At 30.2% G+C, this 17,067-nt stretch overlaps 1 protein-coding gene across 1 annotated transcript; it reads right to left on the reverse strand.

Annotated features, from left to right (window-relative positions):
* Positions 1–4,048: 4,048 nt before the first annotated feature.
* Positions 4,049–9,161, reverse strand: ETR1 (Signal transduction histidine kinase, hybrid-type, ethylene sensor). The gene is made up of 7 exons (XM_011084545.3): positions 8,992–9,161; positions 7,003–7,949; positions 5,999–6,367; positions 5,611–5,877; positions 5,396–5,523; positions 5,095–5,292; positions 4,049–4,810 (listed from the first exon to the last, which is right to left on the reverse strand). Exons 2-7 carry the CDS (start codon positions 7,903–7,905, stop codon positions 4,453–4,455), a joined length of 2,223 nt encoding a protein of 740 aa, XP_011082847.1. The 5' UTR covers positions 7,906–7,949; positions 8,992–9,161; the 3' UTR covers positions 4,049–4,452.
* Between the last annotated feature and the right edge of the window lie 7,906 nt (positions 9,162–17,067).

The raw sequence follows: 17,067 nt of genomic DNA on the forward strand, positions 1-17,067 counted from the left end.
TTTTTTATTTGTTTTTTAAATTTAAATGAGTTTTTTTTTAATTTGACGGAAATCATTACACTCTTTTTTTCTAAAAAAATTATATATAATTTTTTTGAGTTTACTGAATTTGTTAATATTAATAAAAAAATTAGATAAAAATTGATATTTACCCTCAATTAACTTATTACAGATATACTGCAGGTTAAATAATTTTTTTTAACTAATATGCACTTGTAATAATACAAATATATTTTCTCGCATGCATTAATATGTGAAAATGTATAAGCATAATTTGGCTATTAAAATTTTTATTTAATTTATAATAAATTAATAATAAGTTAATCGGGGTAAATATGAATTTTTATTCGATTTTTTGTTAATATCAATAAATTTGATAATTTTAACTAATAAAGAGACTTATTTGATATATGAAAGTAAATATCAGTGATATTAGATATAATTTCTAAACCACAAATGGTCTACGTGTAATTAAACAAATCTCAAGAGAAGAAAGTGTAATTATCTCTTACTATAAATACCTCGTTCGAAAAATTACTAAAACCCCATGATTTTAACGATTATCTAATAACCTAACTCAATCAATTAATCTCTATTAGGTTCTCATCTATTTTTTATGATGAATTGATCAAAATATCCTTATGAACTATAAATTATAATTTCATTTATTTTTTTAAAAAATTATGAACAAAGTGGATACTTTTTTTACAATTTTTTAAAATTTTCAATTCCTCTCATCCTATTCCTTTTATAATTTTTTATTTAAAAAAAATGCAACAAGCGCAAAGTTGACATATCAGATATCAAAAAATATTTATAATTTTCTGAATAAGGGGTATTTATAATTATGCCTGCCCTCAAGGGAGCTCGTTATAATTTTTTTTTTCTTTCTATTACACTTTTACTAACATTTCATTTTGTTTCCTATTATACCGGCATTAATGCACCGACTTCAAATAAATTGTTACTTCTTTTTCTTTCGTTATCTTATATTTAGTACCCCATAATTTTTATTTTCGTCTGATAAATAAATTTTTCTATTAATTAAAATTTTGAATTTATTGATATTAACAAATAAATTGCATGAATTCATATTTATTTTTATTGATTTATTACAAATTTATTGTAGAAAAAAAAAAGGTTGAATGAAATTTAAGTGGAAAGAGAATTGGGAGGTGGGGATTTGACCTAACCGCGGGCTTTGATTACCATGCACGCTTTTAATTAGGTACTGTAAATGGAATTTCACTTATGCATAATTAATCGCATTTTCATTAATTATGAGAGGGTTGAAGTGGAGTTATTGGTGGGGTGAAAACGAGTTTGCATATTGTGGGGGGCATACAGCAACTGTGCTTTGACATTTATGTATCTATGCAGAATAGGTATTAATAGTTTTTTTCTTGGGAAATTAAATTCATGCATTTATAAATATATATATATATATATATATTTTATGGACTAATATGTTCTATGTATATATTTACTTATCCACCTCAATTTCTTTTTTAATTCTGCAAAGGTAAAGTAGTAATTTCTTTAGGGGTACATATTATTTTTTAAAAAAAGATATATTTAATTTTTCAAACAACGAGAATGTATTCATAATTGTATCATACCATAAGGAAGGTAGCTCCAATTTACCCTATAAATTTTAATCACGGAGTCACTGCATCAAAAGAGAAGGTTGTCGACAAAAAAATTAAACGACGATATTAATATTGTCACGAAATATATATACTTAGAGACGAGAATTTCTATTTGTCACATTAATGAATTTCACAGTTCTAACAATGACAATTATTTTGTAAGTGTTGTTATTAACAAAAATTAGTAACAAAAAATGTGTGTATAAAAAAGTCACTAGAGACAATCAGTGATAATTATATAGTGACGACGTAATAAGTATTTATCTTTATCTTGTGTTGTCATTAATAATTATATACTGATAAGATCAAAACTGTTGTCACTTAATACGTATTTTTCATGATAATTTTATAAAAAAAAAAAAACTTGATATTTTCTGACTAATTTTATATTTTATTGCAGTGAGTTTACTCAAGATGGTATTGCTTCATTTCATATTTTGACTATGTTTTTATAAGGTACAAACTGGTCGGAGATATGGACTTTCAACTATAATTTTGACTTTTTTAAATTTTTTCCCAAAACAAAAAAATCAATTGTACATTAATGACTTTATTGACTGTACTAAGTTATTAACTTTATTTGATTTTGACGGAAGGTGTGGGAAAGGGATTTTTATTTATTTATTTATTTTCTTAAGTTGGTTTAACCATTTTAAAGGTAAAAAAAGAAATAATTAGTTCCTTTTTCAAATTCATTTTCTATTTTCTTTGAAACTACGACTTTTTTTATTTTTTTGAGATAAAAATGGTAATTATATTATTATATCGATATTTGAACAAATTGAACAACTGAGCAATGTATCAGTTCGATCGATACACCGATACAACTAAAAATTATGAAATAACAAATTACAACAAACTTACATAAAAATGAGACAAACACCCACACATCTGGTGGAACTCGCACCATTACTTTGAACTGAACTACGGGACCTCGACCTTAACCACTAAACTAAAAAATTATTAGTTGAAACTACGATTTGATACTCTAATTTTTGGATGAAAAATAAAATTACCACAAGTGAAAAATGATTTGCGTACATATTAAATGTTCGTATATATGTTGCGTGCAACATAAGTCATATGTCTTAATACCTAACTATATTTAGGTATAAGTCGTCTACAATCTGAATTCAATAATAAAAGGATAAATTACATCGACACCCTCTGAAAATAGATTTAATTAAATAAATACGTGTTTATTGTGATGTACACATCATAAGGTATTTGTGTTAAATTTACCACTGAATAGGAAGTGTACTTATAACTGTCATCTCAAGGGGTGTACTTATAATTTTATAAAGAATATAAAGTATTTATGTAATTAGACCTAATTTGGAATATCAACGTAATTTACCTATAAAAATAAGTTAATTTTTCTGAATCGGAAAACCCCAAGTATAAATGTAAAAATGTGAAATCAAGTCAATAAGTGTATTAATTTGGAACAACTATATATGCAACTTGATAATTAATTAAAATTACTTTTAGAATAACACTTCCTATCCATTTATTTCATGAGAATAACATTAATAATAATTTAGGCTACATTAATTTTCCAAGTTTAAAAATGTGTGAGGTCAGAATAATTTTTACATGCATTACATCTATTCAATCAGTACATTGATACACTAAAAATAATAACGCTCGATTCAACCAATATATTAATATGACCGTAAACAAATTACAATAACTCGCATAAAGTGAAACCCACACATCGGATAAAATCCGAAACCTTGGCTTTTTGAATTTATTTATATAATTTAAATTTAAATTTAACCTTAACCACTAGATTAAGACATGCTCGGTGGGAGACTGACAGGTTTGCATAATTAGGTAGGACATTGAAGTTAAGACAATCTTGTGATGGTGTGGAAAGGGTTTCCCGCAGAATAATAAACACCACCACACTATTTGCCTGTCACATTTTATTCACATTTTTAAATAAATGGCCAATTGCAAACGCAACTCTAATTATATTTGTCGTGTGTAATTGAGATGGGATTCTGAGTCTATACCATATTATTATATGAAAATAATAATAAAAAGTCAAATAATGTTCTTTTTTCTTTTCAATTTTAATTTGAGGTGAATATAAATGTATACTCAAATATCATTATTTACAAAAAAAAAAAAAATTTGCTCAGATGAAATTGAATTGGACAAAATTAACTATATAATAAGTGTAACTTCATGCACGGTGTAATTCACTTGTGTCCAAAATAGTTCCATTATGAACTAAAAATTTTGTTTGGATTGATTTATTTGAAGATCGAGATTCCAAATCCCAAATAACAAATCTTTAGATTTGTTTAAGTGACTTCATATTTTTAAAAAAAGAATAAAATTACATCGATCTCTCTTGAGGTTTGCAGGGAAGAGGTAAGAGAGCAAGGAAATGCCAACAAGATTTGTCTTTTCTTAAATTCCTCTATAATAATATTTCTTACACAGTACTGAGATATTATCAAGGACATAATTCTCTATTACTAACTGCATGCACAAAATCTTACATTGAAACAGAAGTTGAACAAAGTCAAATGAGCTCCAGCTTCTTGTGCATGCAAAGCTACATCCTTGCAACTAATCCTCAGAACAGTCATCTTCACAACTTTTTGTCAATTTTCGTGATCGTCATTCTAACGATCACGGCACATTTCAAACCAGCCTTCAATTCGCCTATTCAAATTATTCCAACCATAACTTCCATCGACAGGCGGCGATTCAGCGCAATATATTCACTATAATCCATTTGGCACAAGAATGTACCTCGTCTCTCAGACCAGCAAACTTGTCCTATGGCTTACTGAGACTCAACCAGATATCCATGCTCTAAGAGATCAGACAGAACACTTCTCATTTTATCTACTGAGACGGGCTTCAGTATGACTCCAGCCATGCCAACCCTCAGGCAATTCTCTCTCGTCGTTCTATCAGTGTTTCCTGTAAGCGCTACAATGATAGGCCTGTCTGGACGTTTTGCAAATTTTTCATGTATCCGGACGGCAACTTCAAAGCTATCGGTGCCTGGCATGGTCACGTCAAGGAACACTACCTTGTGCTCATGAGTGACAACTCTAATGCACTCGTCTCCTGAAGCAATAGCTAATACATCACATCCTAGGTGGACGAGGAGACCCCTCGTTACCATACGACCGACACTGCGTCATTAATGGACATCATTGACGTCAAAAAGATATAACTGAAAACATAGATAACGAGATTGCACCATCAACTTTACATGCACATACAGAACGAAAATATAATCTTTTATTTCGCCATCATGCAACTGGAATTCATCCAAATAAGAACTGCAATAATGATTATATTCAACAACTTTAACAAAATAAATAATTGTGAATGGAAATAAGAACCTTCTGTAGAATGACAAATAGTGAGAACTGGAACCAAAAAACAAGTTGTAGAAGGTGCATGCATTACTAACCTATTATCATCCACCACCACGACTTTGAGCCCAGAAAAATTTGGCTTCACTTGGTTTGCTGGACCTTTGTGTATAAATGAAAGCTTAGACTCATTCGAGCGTCCGGGAATTCCGAGTTTAACAATAAAGATAGCAGTAGAACCCCTTCCAAGACCTTCACTTTCAATTCGAATGTGGCCTTCCATGAGATTTACAAACCTGATCACGCAAATCCAGATAAAGGGGTGGCAAATTTGAAAGGGTTTTGTGACATAGAAAAAAAACAAACAATATTGCAGAAGAACCATGAATGCGACATTACCTCTTACAAATTGCAAGACCAAGCCCACTACCGCTAGAATTTTTGGCAGCAAGTGGCTGGCTCTGCACAAATTTCATGAATAGCTTAGGAGTATCTTGAGGATTGACTCCTGAACCAGTATCTTTCACCTAAATATCAAACAAGCAATTATCAGAAACTTAAAAGAGTAAGCACAATCAAGTTCTTGACAAATTAGTTAGGCACACAAAACAGACCTCTACACGTAAATAGAAGTGATTATCACTTGGGATAGGGAAAAAATCGGGGGCTCGCGGATCTCTTAGAGATTCTGATTTTGCAACAAAGGCGGATATTGAGATACCACCCTCTTTTGTGAACTTTACAGCATTCCCGACGACATTCAAGACTACTTGCATTAGGCGTTTTTCATCCCCAACAGCATACTCGGGCAAGTCTGGAGACAAACTCAATGTAACATATAACTTCTTCACGGATGCAACAGGTTTTATCAAGTTAAGGGCCTACAAAGAAAAGCACATTTCAGTTAGCTAAGATCAAAAGATTACATAGAACACAAATCATAATTTGCTTCACCTTTGTGGAAATTCCAGAACAAATAAAAATAAATGCACCATATCATACCTCCCTGAAGAGTGAATGTAGGCTAAAAGTTCCTATCTCGAGTTGAAGGCTACCATCTTCAAGCCTTGAAAGATCAAGGACATCATTGATAAGGGTAGCCAAAATGTTGCTGCTCTTGAGGATTGTTTCAACCATCAGACGTTGCTCAGGCGTTAGCTCAGTTTCTTGTAACAAGGATGAGAGAGCAATTATTGCATGCATAGGAGTTCTCATTTCATGATTCATGACAGCCAAGAAATCATTGCGGGCACGAACAGCTGTCTCTGCTTCTCTTCTTGCTAAATCAAGTGCAACATTCTGTTCCATAAGAAGATCCCTCGCCCTCATTGACTCTTCCAGAATAGCAGCATGAGAAAGAGCAACAGCAACCTGATGAAAAAAACCATCAGTCATCATAGTGAACTCATGCATCAAGGAATCTTAAAAGAGCCTTCAGCTCAGCTGAATGACAATTCGAAGGCAGTAAATATAACCAATGAAAAGATGGAAAGTTTCTCAAACATGTAAGTTCGTCATCTTCTTAACAATTTACATCTCGTTTCTCTATATATTAAGAAGTTCATCACATTATATATCAATGAAGATCTCTTTTGGCAACTCAACTACATCATAAATAGCAGCAGTACACTCTACAATGAGAAGCAAGCAGTTAGCCAAGATCACGCACAATAAGTGTACTTAAAGCGGCCGCAGATACAAAAGATCCCTGAAATCCATTGATCATCCTTTCACCAATAGCAAAATCACTTACCTAAAAGTGAAAACCACCATTACTTGGGTTTTTTAAGGCCCTATGAAAAATTGAGACAGGGCAAGAGTGAGACTCCTACTACATTAAATATCTAATTTTATCTAAATTCTTGACCTATCTGGCATATAAACAAACTGACACCAGTGTCAAATTTGCTTTTTAAAAACAACAAAACATCAGTAATGATCCAGTACAATCGAAAATTGTCCACAATTTTGCATGTGACTAAGAAAGAGATGTGATGGACTCAAACCTGATCCGCCACCACCTCCACAAGCTCCAACTCATGGACATGCCACTGCCTAGCACTGTCTGAAGGGAGCATCAAAACCATCAAAGCGTATCGTTTAGTTGATAGTTCAGGCCAATCGTGTATCTGGAAATTGGATAGATGCAGGAGTGGAACACGCACAGCCACCACCTCCCCAGGCATGTATTTCCCAGCAGGCCGAAGTCGGGCAACAGGAGAGTTTGGAGAAATTTTTACAGCATGACTGGTATTGAAAACTTGGTTGATCACAGGAAGTTGTATGGGCACAGTAAAACCAACAGGGTTTTGGTGGCGAAGAGTGTAGGAAAGATGGAGTTCTAATCCTGTCCGTGTGGGCATCCATAATGCACACTCTTCCAAGCCCAACGTTCGACCAAGCTCAACAAGTGTAGTCTTTAGTATCGTATGTCTATCCAGAGTGCTTCTGATTTCATGAGTTAGCATTCTAACATGTCTACCAGTTTCTTCCTGTGTACGAATCAAGCCCATTTCTCTATCTAGCTCTGCAGCCTTATTTTTCAAAAATAGCTCCCTTGTCTTGACACTTAATAAATCAGGGATGATATGTACTAGCATAAGTGCTGTTGCACAAGACACAACAGCAGTCAAAATTTTTGCAGAAGTCATCACAACAGCCACAGTCCTTGTATGCATGGTAAATGTCCACAAATTAATCAGGTGAGTTGCTCCACAAAGAACAATAAATGCACCAAACTGCACAAGAACCCATCTATATGGGAATACAGCAGATTTCTTAACAAAGTATATCAACTCCAGAGGGATAGAGAAATAAGCCAATGCTATAAAGAAATCTGAAATATACTGGTACTTCATCAACAATTCATCAGCTGGCCATGGTGGCTCAATACAATTGCAAAGCTCCATATTATACGAAGCAATGGAGCCCTTCTAGTCTTTTGTCTACACAACTGCACAAATAAACAAAGGATGAATTCATATATGCCATATTCAAGCCTGTAGTCAGTGTTATAACAGAACAAAGACCACTATCTGAAGAAAAGAAGATTATATTTTGAACAAAACCCCAATACACCAACTGATGCGAACAATAAAGACAACATATGCTAGCATACATGACGGAGTCCCGACAAAATTCCCAGACCAATTTCCCAAACGATAGTGACATTGATAAAGAGATCATGCCAGATATCAACATCCACTTAACGAAACTACTCCCCTAACTTCTCCCCTTCCATTCCACGAGAATATCGCGCAGCAAAGTTCAAGATCAAATAATTTAGCATGTTCAGAACTTGAACAGACAGCATTGAGAGTAAAAATATGCATTCATATAAACATATAACATTATGAAAAGGAAACTACTCCCCTAACTTTACCTAAGCTTGGTGATACCGCAGCCAACAAATCACACACACTACTACGAATTCTACTCCGCCAATCGAAACTTTCGACAATGATCCAAACTTTCCAAAAGAAAATCAGTTAAAATCATATGTTTATCCTTGTGCTAATAGCCATATAAGCAAAAGAAAGCAGCCACTGAACTTCCATTCAAAAGATACTTCCTTACATCCACTTCCAATGAATCCCAACAGCTGAAACATCCAGCCCATCACAAAATTAACACAAAAACAACCAATTCAAACAACTTTCACCCTTCTCATCAACCAATTGCCACTAGATCAAGGTAATCCCAGCACCAATTAAACAGAGCTTGCCCAAGAACCCTAGAAGCAAACCCTCATATTACCTACCACTGTACACAAAGACGCAACCTCAGCAAGCCCAATTAAAACATGAATTTCACATATGGTCCTGATGCTGTCAGGAATTGAAAATCATTGGAACAACAAACCCTTCGACAGCAAATCGGATCCAAAACCAGCAAAAACAAGCCCAGATAACAAGATTGATACAAATAAACCCGACGAAACTTAAACAAAAAAAACGAAACTTGAATTGGAGCAAGAAAAGCACCGAAGAACTCACCCAACATTCTCAGAGGATCTCCCTATTCTTCGAGCAGAAGCTTTTCTGATAAGAAAACACAAGTTGAATGCCTCCGTTTGTCAAATATTAGCAGCATAATCACTTTATTAACGGCAGTAAACTGCAGCTTAAGCTTTTCTTTAATGTCTCCTCTTTCAAACAAGAAGGGGGAGAGAGAATGTGTCCGGGTACCATGTATTCGAGCAGGCTCTGATAAACTCACGTACCCGTCACTTCTTGAACCCTAAGATTATCTTTCACCGTTGATATCGTTGAAACCCAAGGGCCTAAACGAAGATCCTACGGTCCACATTTGTCGGTTCGTGAGATCCCTGTGACGGTAGCATAAAGAAGGTGGGTGTGTCTGAAATATATTTCTTTAGTACAAGCAGACGAAGCTGAGTGGACCCTTTTCTTTTTTGGGAAGTTAGAGTTGTTCTAATATCTATTTTGCTTTTTCTTTTTCTTACCAAAAAAAACGATTTTATTCCTTAAAATAACAATCAAGAAACGTGTTTCTATTCATAGTTCCATACATACATACATACATATATATATATATATATTAATTATAATGATACTCAGCTTTTGATTAATTTTTTGTGTTTGTAATAATTGTCCAATAAGGATCAACATTTTGATTTTAAATTCATTAATATGGCATAATGAAATATTTAAAATTACAGGTTTCAAATCTTTAACGACAATTCTTTTGAATTTTTCTGCAATTTTACATTTAAAAAATTTCAAAATTTTCAATTCTTATTTTGAACTGCATTTTTCTGAATATGAATGAATTTCAAATTAAATTATTTGAAATTTTTTCTCCAAATTCTACTGTCAAATTCAAATCACCGAATGCACCCAAAATATAAACAAAAACATCATTCACGACCACTGTATCAATAATTTGTTGGTGTGATGATAAATTGATGACTTAGAATGAAAATGTGGCCTTAAAATCTTGTTGTCATTATGAATGGCAAATTTGGAAAAAGATGATTTAAGTGGGAAATGATGATATTCTCTACATTGCCATTATTCATAATTGACAAAACTCCTAAGAAATCAACATTCATAATTGGAAAAAAGTTGTTTGGTTCAAAGATGGACAGTATAGCCAAAATCAACATTTATTGCTAACCTTTATTTTTTATAATTTTCTTTCTAAAATCATTATTTCTTTTTAATTTTTTAAACAATAATAAATAAATATAATAATATGATATGACTACTTTTTAGGGCACGCTAAAAAATATAAAACAATTATGTTGATTTTTGACAATTCCAAAAGAGTTAGCAAAAGTGCCTTTTAGTGGTTTGATTTTGATGATATTGGTGTTCTAAAGGTTAAAAAATACCCCCGACAAAATAATTTCACATTGTTAAAATAAAAATGTACTTCTCACTTATCCTTATATTTTTTTTATTCTACTTTTAATATATTTTATTAAAATATCTCTCCCAAACTATTTTTAATAATTTAAAATTTTACCCATATTTTATTTTTATAATTTATATTTTTTTAATAAATTATGGAACACAAAAAATATTTATAAGCTCAATATATGCAAATATATTTTACAAAGTAAATAAATTGTGTTGAAAAGTATATGTAAATATGTGTCAATGTATAATGCATATAATATTATAGAAAAATTATGTTATATAACTTATATAAGTTTTTATTCAATTACATGTCCACATAATAAAAATATATTAAATCATTACTTAAAAATATAGAATATTATATATTAATTATATTATAGATTTGCATATTTTTATAGTTATATATATTTGATGTAATATTTTAAATTTGTATTGATAATTTATTTTTAAAAAAAGTTCAATATATATAACAACACAGGCAAAAATTATCTAAATTTTTTACCAGTTGTATAAAGAATATAAGAATTGTAAATTTATAGAGTTTATATAGATTCTATACTCAGTATAAGAATTATAAACTTTGGGTAGTGTTTATTTTAAATAAAAAAATTATAATAATTCATATTATATTTAGAAGAATGATAATAATAGAGATTTTTTAGGGGTGTAAATAATAAGGGCATTTTATCTTAAAAAAATTAGTGTATGTCATGAGGGACCATTTTGTTACGTTTTATAATTCATGAGTGTATATGCATTTTATGTATAGTTCAAAGATGCAAAGTGTATTTAACCCTTTGTTTTAATAGATTGCAATTTAATCGATAATTCAATAGATACAAATTTAAAAATTGATCCGCTACACCAATAATTTTAAATTAACAAAAATGTTGAAAGAAAACACAAAACAACAATACTATTATAAAAAATAGACCATGTATCCTTATTTGTGAAATGGGATCTACAATTCTAACGACAAATAAGTTGGAGATTTTAAAATTTAGTAGAATACGGATGTGAGTTGATGCACTAGCCCTTTCTCCAGGCCTATCATGTGACCTACATGTGCATATGATCATCCATTTTTAACTGTCACATACGGCATAGCAAAAACTGAATGATTATAAATTTATAGAAACGTTAGGTATCAAAATCGAATTGATAATAAATATAGAGGACTAAAATTAAAATTATCTCCCCCCTCCCCCCTCCAAAAAAAAAGAAAGAAAAACAACTATATCTCAGTATTCATATACACAGAGTTTTTTCTTTTTTTATTTTTGAAATAATAATTACATATATGATTACATCAAATATCTCGATAAATTGAGCAATATATCAATTGAATTAATATGACTAAAAATAATAAATAACATAAAGTAAGACAAACATGCACTTATATGAAAAAACTTAAATACGTCATTGTCTTGTATTTTTGCTCAACTGAAAAGGCCAACTTGTGACAGAATATATTTTGGGGTATGAAAAAGCTACAGTTGATTTTCACATGAACAATAGTTTATTATGGCAGCAAAGACATTTTCAAAGTAGAATGTTTACTTTTTTGACTATTAACACCATTCCGCGTCTAAGTCCAAATAATCTCAGAATATCTACGCAAGCAACAACTATGCAAGACTTTAACATATATGCTCCTTCATATCTTCTCATTCCTACTATTAAAATCCAAATTTAACTTTCTTTATATATATATTAATTTTTTTTATATTTAAATTAGATCTGATCAAATCCAACCAATCACATCATTTATTTTATGATTGATTACTCTTTTTAAATTGTGCACCAACTACGTGGCAAGTACATTACCTTATCGTTTAATTGTTGTTTACAATAGAAAATTAAATAAAAACTTACAACGAAAATTGTATCGTAATAAATTATCAGTCTAATAAAAATCGTAATTAACTGAATCGTAGAGTTCACTGTTTGCTTTTAAGAAAATATACGTCCCGTATTAGCAGTACACCGGGTACAACGTAATTTCTCTCAAGATAAGATGGTTACAGTTCTTTAAGTGTAGTATTATACAGATGAACACCTCGATCAAACACTCAAAAACTCATTACAAAATTTAAGCTCAAATCTAAAAAATTTGAGAGAGAGGCCGAGAGAGAAGTCTGGTTTTGGCATGTGAAAAATGAGACATGGCTTTAACTTACACAGGCTTTGCCAACCTCGCCTCTTAATGCAACATTAACATCAGCCAATTATGACACTTAGAGCACCTCCATATTCACTCTAATCTCCATAACACTTTAAACTAAGAATTTATTGTACTAAAACTTTCTCTGTGGATAAAGATATATGAGTGTATTATACATACTCCTACAACATCTTATATACTTATGAATTCCCATCAATCTCCTATATGGGACAAACATTTCTTCTCTTTTTCTCAACTTAGTTTATGTATTTCTTCATGTAATTTTTATTAAAATTACAACAATTAATGGAAGAAGCTACCCTCAGTTGTTCAAGAAATCATCCTCCATTGTTTGCTACTTTTTTGCGGCAGAAATGTTATATTTTTCGGCAGCAGAAATTTCCACATACATTTCACTATGAAGTTGTGTAAGAAATCGGAGTTTAGAAAGAAACATGGAGCTTAAGGAGCAAATTTTTAAGAATGCGATGGGATAGGAGAAATATAGAAAAAAACTTATTGTCAATTCTACTCAGACTTTTTTAACATATGTATATTACTTTGAAAGTGTCTTTGAAAAATAAATTGTGTACGTCTCAGTGTCAACGTACCAAAAATGATCAAATTATTATTAAATCATTTTAAATGGGAATTAGGACACGAGTTCATTTATTTTGTCGTCAGATACGATTGGCCAAGAGGGAGTTCCAACTGAATCTTTTAGAGTGTATGTCGGGAAAAAGTACATTCATAATAAGAAGTTACAACAATCGAGTAAAGATGTTACGGCCATTAGGAAACTATTAACAAATGTGTCCATTGGAAGTTTGTGAACGTAAAAAAAAATGTTTCTTTCCTTTAAAGTAACTTTATATACTTTTCTTTAGTTATTTATATGTAAAATTTAACTATATGCAATATTGTTGTAATGTAATTTAATTTTTAGATATATTGATATTTAATAATACTTTCAACTATATTAATATAAAATTTCTACAAAATAAAAATAATAAATATTAAAAACAACATCTGGATAATTATAAAATGCAAAATTAAATTTTAATTTTATTACTATTTTGCTACAAATAGAGATCCGTGGCAAAAGGGTTATGATTGTTGTTTTTCTTACACATGTAATGGCTAGGACTCAATAATCGTAGCAAAATATGATAATTTTGTTAAAGCAAATTTTCCATAGAAAAAAATCTTTTTACTACGGATTTTGGCTTTTTATTATAAATTTTTTATATGGTAGCTAATTTTTTTTTCTCTAGTGAAATTTGATGCTTCTAACTTGTACCTAGAAAAATCTAATATTCAATTTAAAAACTAGAAAACAAAAAAGCTAAAGTAGAAAAGTCCAACACTCGAACATCTCTTTTTAAGCTAAAAGTTCAAAAGCACTTTTTAAGTTTTTCCAAACACCCTCTGAGTCGAAGAAAGTAAAATTGCTTTTCTTTTTGTTTTTCGTTTTTTTCAAAGGTCCCTCTGTGATAATAAAAAAATACAAAATATCCCTTTAAAAAAAGGTGCAATTTACCTCTATGTGATTTAAAAAATGATGCAATTTACCTTTCTTATCTAACCCCTTTTTCAAATTATCTAAACCTGCCTTTACTTCTTATTTTGTTGGTTAAAAAGCCCAAACATAAAGAGTTAAAGAACCCATGACCATTAGATAGGAAAGCCCAGCGCATCTGCTACCTCACACCCACTGGTAAACAGTACAATTACAATAACTTTGTGGACCCATCAAAGATTGGACTATTGGGCCGTGGAAGCTATTAGGCTTATAATCCTATTGAAAGAATTATGAAACCTATAGGAGAAAAATGAATTAGAAAAATGAATTTGAATGAAATGACTTAATATCAAGGGTAAATTATATTTTGTTATTTGAATTACGCCTGTTTTTATACTTTTTCATTTATTTTATTTATTTTTGTATTAAATTACCATCACGATTTTGAAAAATTTACACTTTGCCCTATATGATCATTTTTTTTGTCGATTTTTCTATTGGAAAAACAATCATTATGACAAAGTGCAAATTTTCGCAATGTTGAGATGACAAATTGACAGAAAAAATAAAAATTTAGATAACAAAATGTAAAAATAAGTATATTTCAGATGATGAAATATAATTTACTCTTATATTAAATGAATTTCAAATCCAACCATAGACCACCCTATAAAATATATTTTAAAATAAAAATTCAAAAATTTTAAAATTCTTCGCATCATGAAATTGTCCAAAGACTCCAAACTTGTTGGTTTTTAGGCAGACATTCTCATATGTCCTTCAATTTTCTTGATAATTGCTATGTAATTGTCATGGCACGCTACAATAATTATAATATTTAATTACAATTAATTAACATAATTAATAGTAAATAGTCGTAGCAAATAGCTAAAACATTTATCATGACTAAAAATCATGGTAAATATCTTTGATCATGTCTTTTAGCTATGACAAATAACTTTCTCACGGTGGGAAAACTAGTTTTTTACATCGATTTTATTTAATCATAGTTAATAGTAGTCATTTATCATAATTTTTAGCCGTAACCACTAGTATTGTAGTCAATAGCTGATGATCCTTATGCATTATAGCATACAAATTAAGGTTGTAATAGTTACATACTCAAATTCGAGTTACATTTTCTTTCTTTTTATAGTTTTTGAGCTTGGTTCAACTTCAAGTAAAAGAATTAAATAAAATATGTCCGAAGAAACTAATCAGAAAAAATACACAAAAAATCATACATTTCGAAAATATATAAATTCTAAAAACATTAAACAACACTTAGCAATCCCATAAAAAAACTCACAATGATTCTCATCATTTTATTTTATCTAAAACAACCATGCAATAACACAACTTAAAGCATGATGAAAATTATTCCTAGAATCTATTTTAAATACAAAAATTAATTTAAAAAGTTAAAAATGAGTCAAAGAAGTACTTAAGCATCGCCAATGAGGCCTAATTTATTTGACAAAACTAAAGATCGACTTTTAGGTTATGGGTTCAAATCACACAAACGTGTTGAATGCTATTCTATTTTGATTGTAGGTATCGTTGTATATTGATTGAATATAGTTATATGATACCAATAATTAGTATACAATTATTATAATTATCGATTATTATTAGATATAAATATTTAATATTAATAATTATAATCAATTTATTAAAAAAAAAACTTCATCATTTTCAATAAAAGAAGAAAAAAGAAAAAGAGTAGGTAAACATCGATCTCATCAAAAAACATAAAAAATTCATGGGCGATGAGACAACATGCCGACATTTGTGCCTGATCTCTTACCACAATCGTCTTGACCAAAACATTCCTTTGCTACACTTGACTTTTTCCCACTCCTGCTTCTACCCCATCTAAATTTCTATATATATATATACCAACAAATCAATATAAGAAACATTTATTTTTTAAAAATGTTTTATGTAAATAATTCATATTGTGCTGACGTGAAATAATTTATAATTTTTTATGTTTTTATACTCAATTAATATAAAAAAAGATTCAGTATTTTCTACCATTGTGTTTGGATGGATAAATTTAGACGTGGAAATCTGTAATAACAAATCAGTTCTGGATAATCTTATTTGAGAAAGAATTTCAAATTATTTAATTCTCATTTCGGATTATGTTTTACTATGATATATATGAATTTATTTGAAATGCTTTCCCTAAAATTTTGTTTTAACTACAAATCATTTCACTAAAATGTAGCCTCAAATTGTTCTGAGTGCTTTATAGAAAGCAAAAATGATATGGTCAAGAGTTAGGAAACAATGTATATAGACAATAAAGAATTAGACCCACAAAACCCATAATTGATTGTCCAAATTATTACTAAGTGACCAAAAACTCAGTATATAAAAGAATTCTTTTTATTCAAATTATATTTATTTAAATCGATCCATTTGGGTATAATTGTATTATTCTCTGAATCGCACGTCAATCATATAATAATTGTAAGAATTTTTTTTGCCCAAATTAAATTTGACCGAACCAAATTAATCATAGAACAAGTGTTGTACACTTATCATGTAATTGATCATTATTTTTAAATTATACACCACTCACATCACAAATATATTAAACTTATCATACAATTAATTTAAATTCAATCTAAATTATTTTTTTTAATTATTATATAATTAATTCAGATATCGTGAAATCCGATTCCAATTAATATTTTGATGGATCCTCCAACGTTAAAAGGGGGTAGAAACAGGGCAGTGCTTTCGGTTGAGAAAATAAAGCTGCTTTATTCCAAGTCATATTTAGCCTGAGAAACACGGCGAGAGGAGATGTGTCGATGCATGAATGGTTGGGGTCAATTTTATCACGTTTTAGTCAAGGAGGTTATGTCCCTTCTATTACAAAGATTCTGATGTCCTCCACGTGGCGGATTTTGAAAGGATTGATTCGGAGTTAGGCCGTTGGCTGTTGTAATCATAATTAGATTTTCCAGAATAAAAATTAACGTCGAAT

The sequence above is a fragment of the Sesamum indicum genome, linkage group LG12 (genome assembly GCF_026168435.1).
Source record: "Sesamum indicum cultivar Baizhima isolate 11 linkage group LG12, ASM2616843v1, whole genome shotgun sequence".
Taxonomy (NCBI): domain Eukaryota; kingdom Viridiplantae; phylum Streptophyta; class Magnoliopsida; order Lamiales; family Pedaliaceae; genus Sesamum; species Sesamum indicum.

What these genes read in the sequence shown, in the direction of transcription:
- ETR1 (XM_011084545.3), bottom strand. Translation starts at nt 7,905, where the DNA reads ATGGAGCTTTGCAATTGTATTGAGCCACCATGGCCAGCTGATGAATTG. An exon ending in TGGAGGTGGTGGCGGATCAG is followed by an intron (nt 6,368 to 7,002) that starts GTTTGAGTCCAT and finishes TTTTTTCATCAG; the next exon opens with GTTGCTGTTGCTCTTTCTCA. An exon ending in ACTTCTATTTACGTGTAGAG is followed by an intron (nt 5,524 to 5,610) that starts GTCTGTTTTGTG and finishes TTTGATATTTAG; the next exon opens with GTGAAAGATACTGGTTCAGG.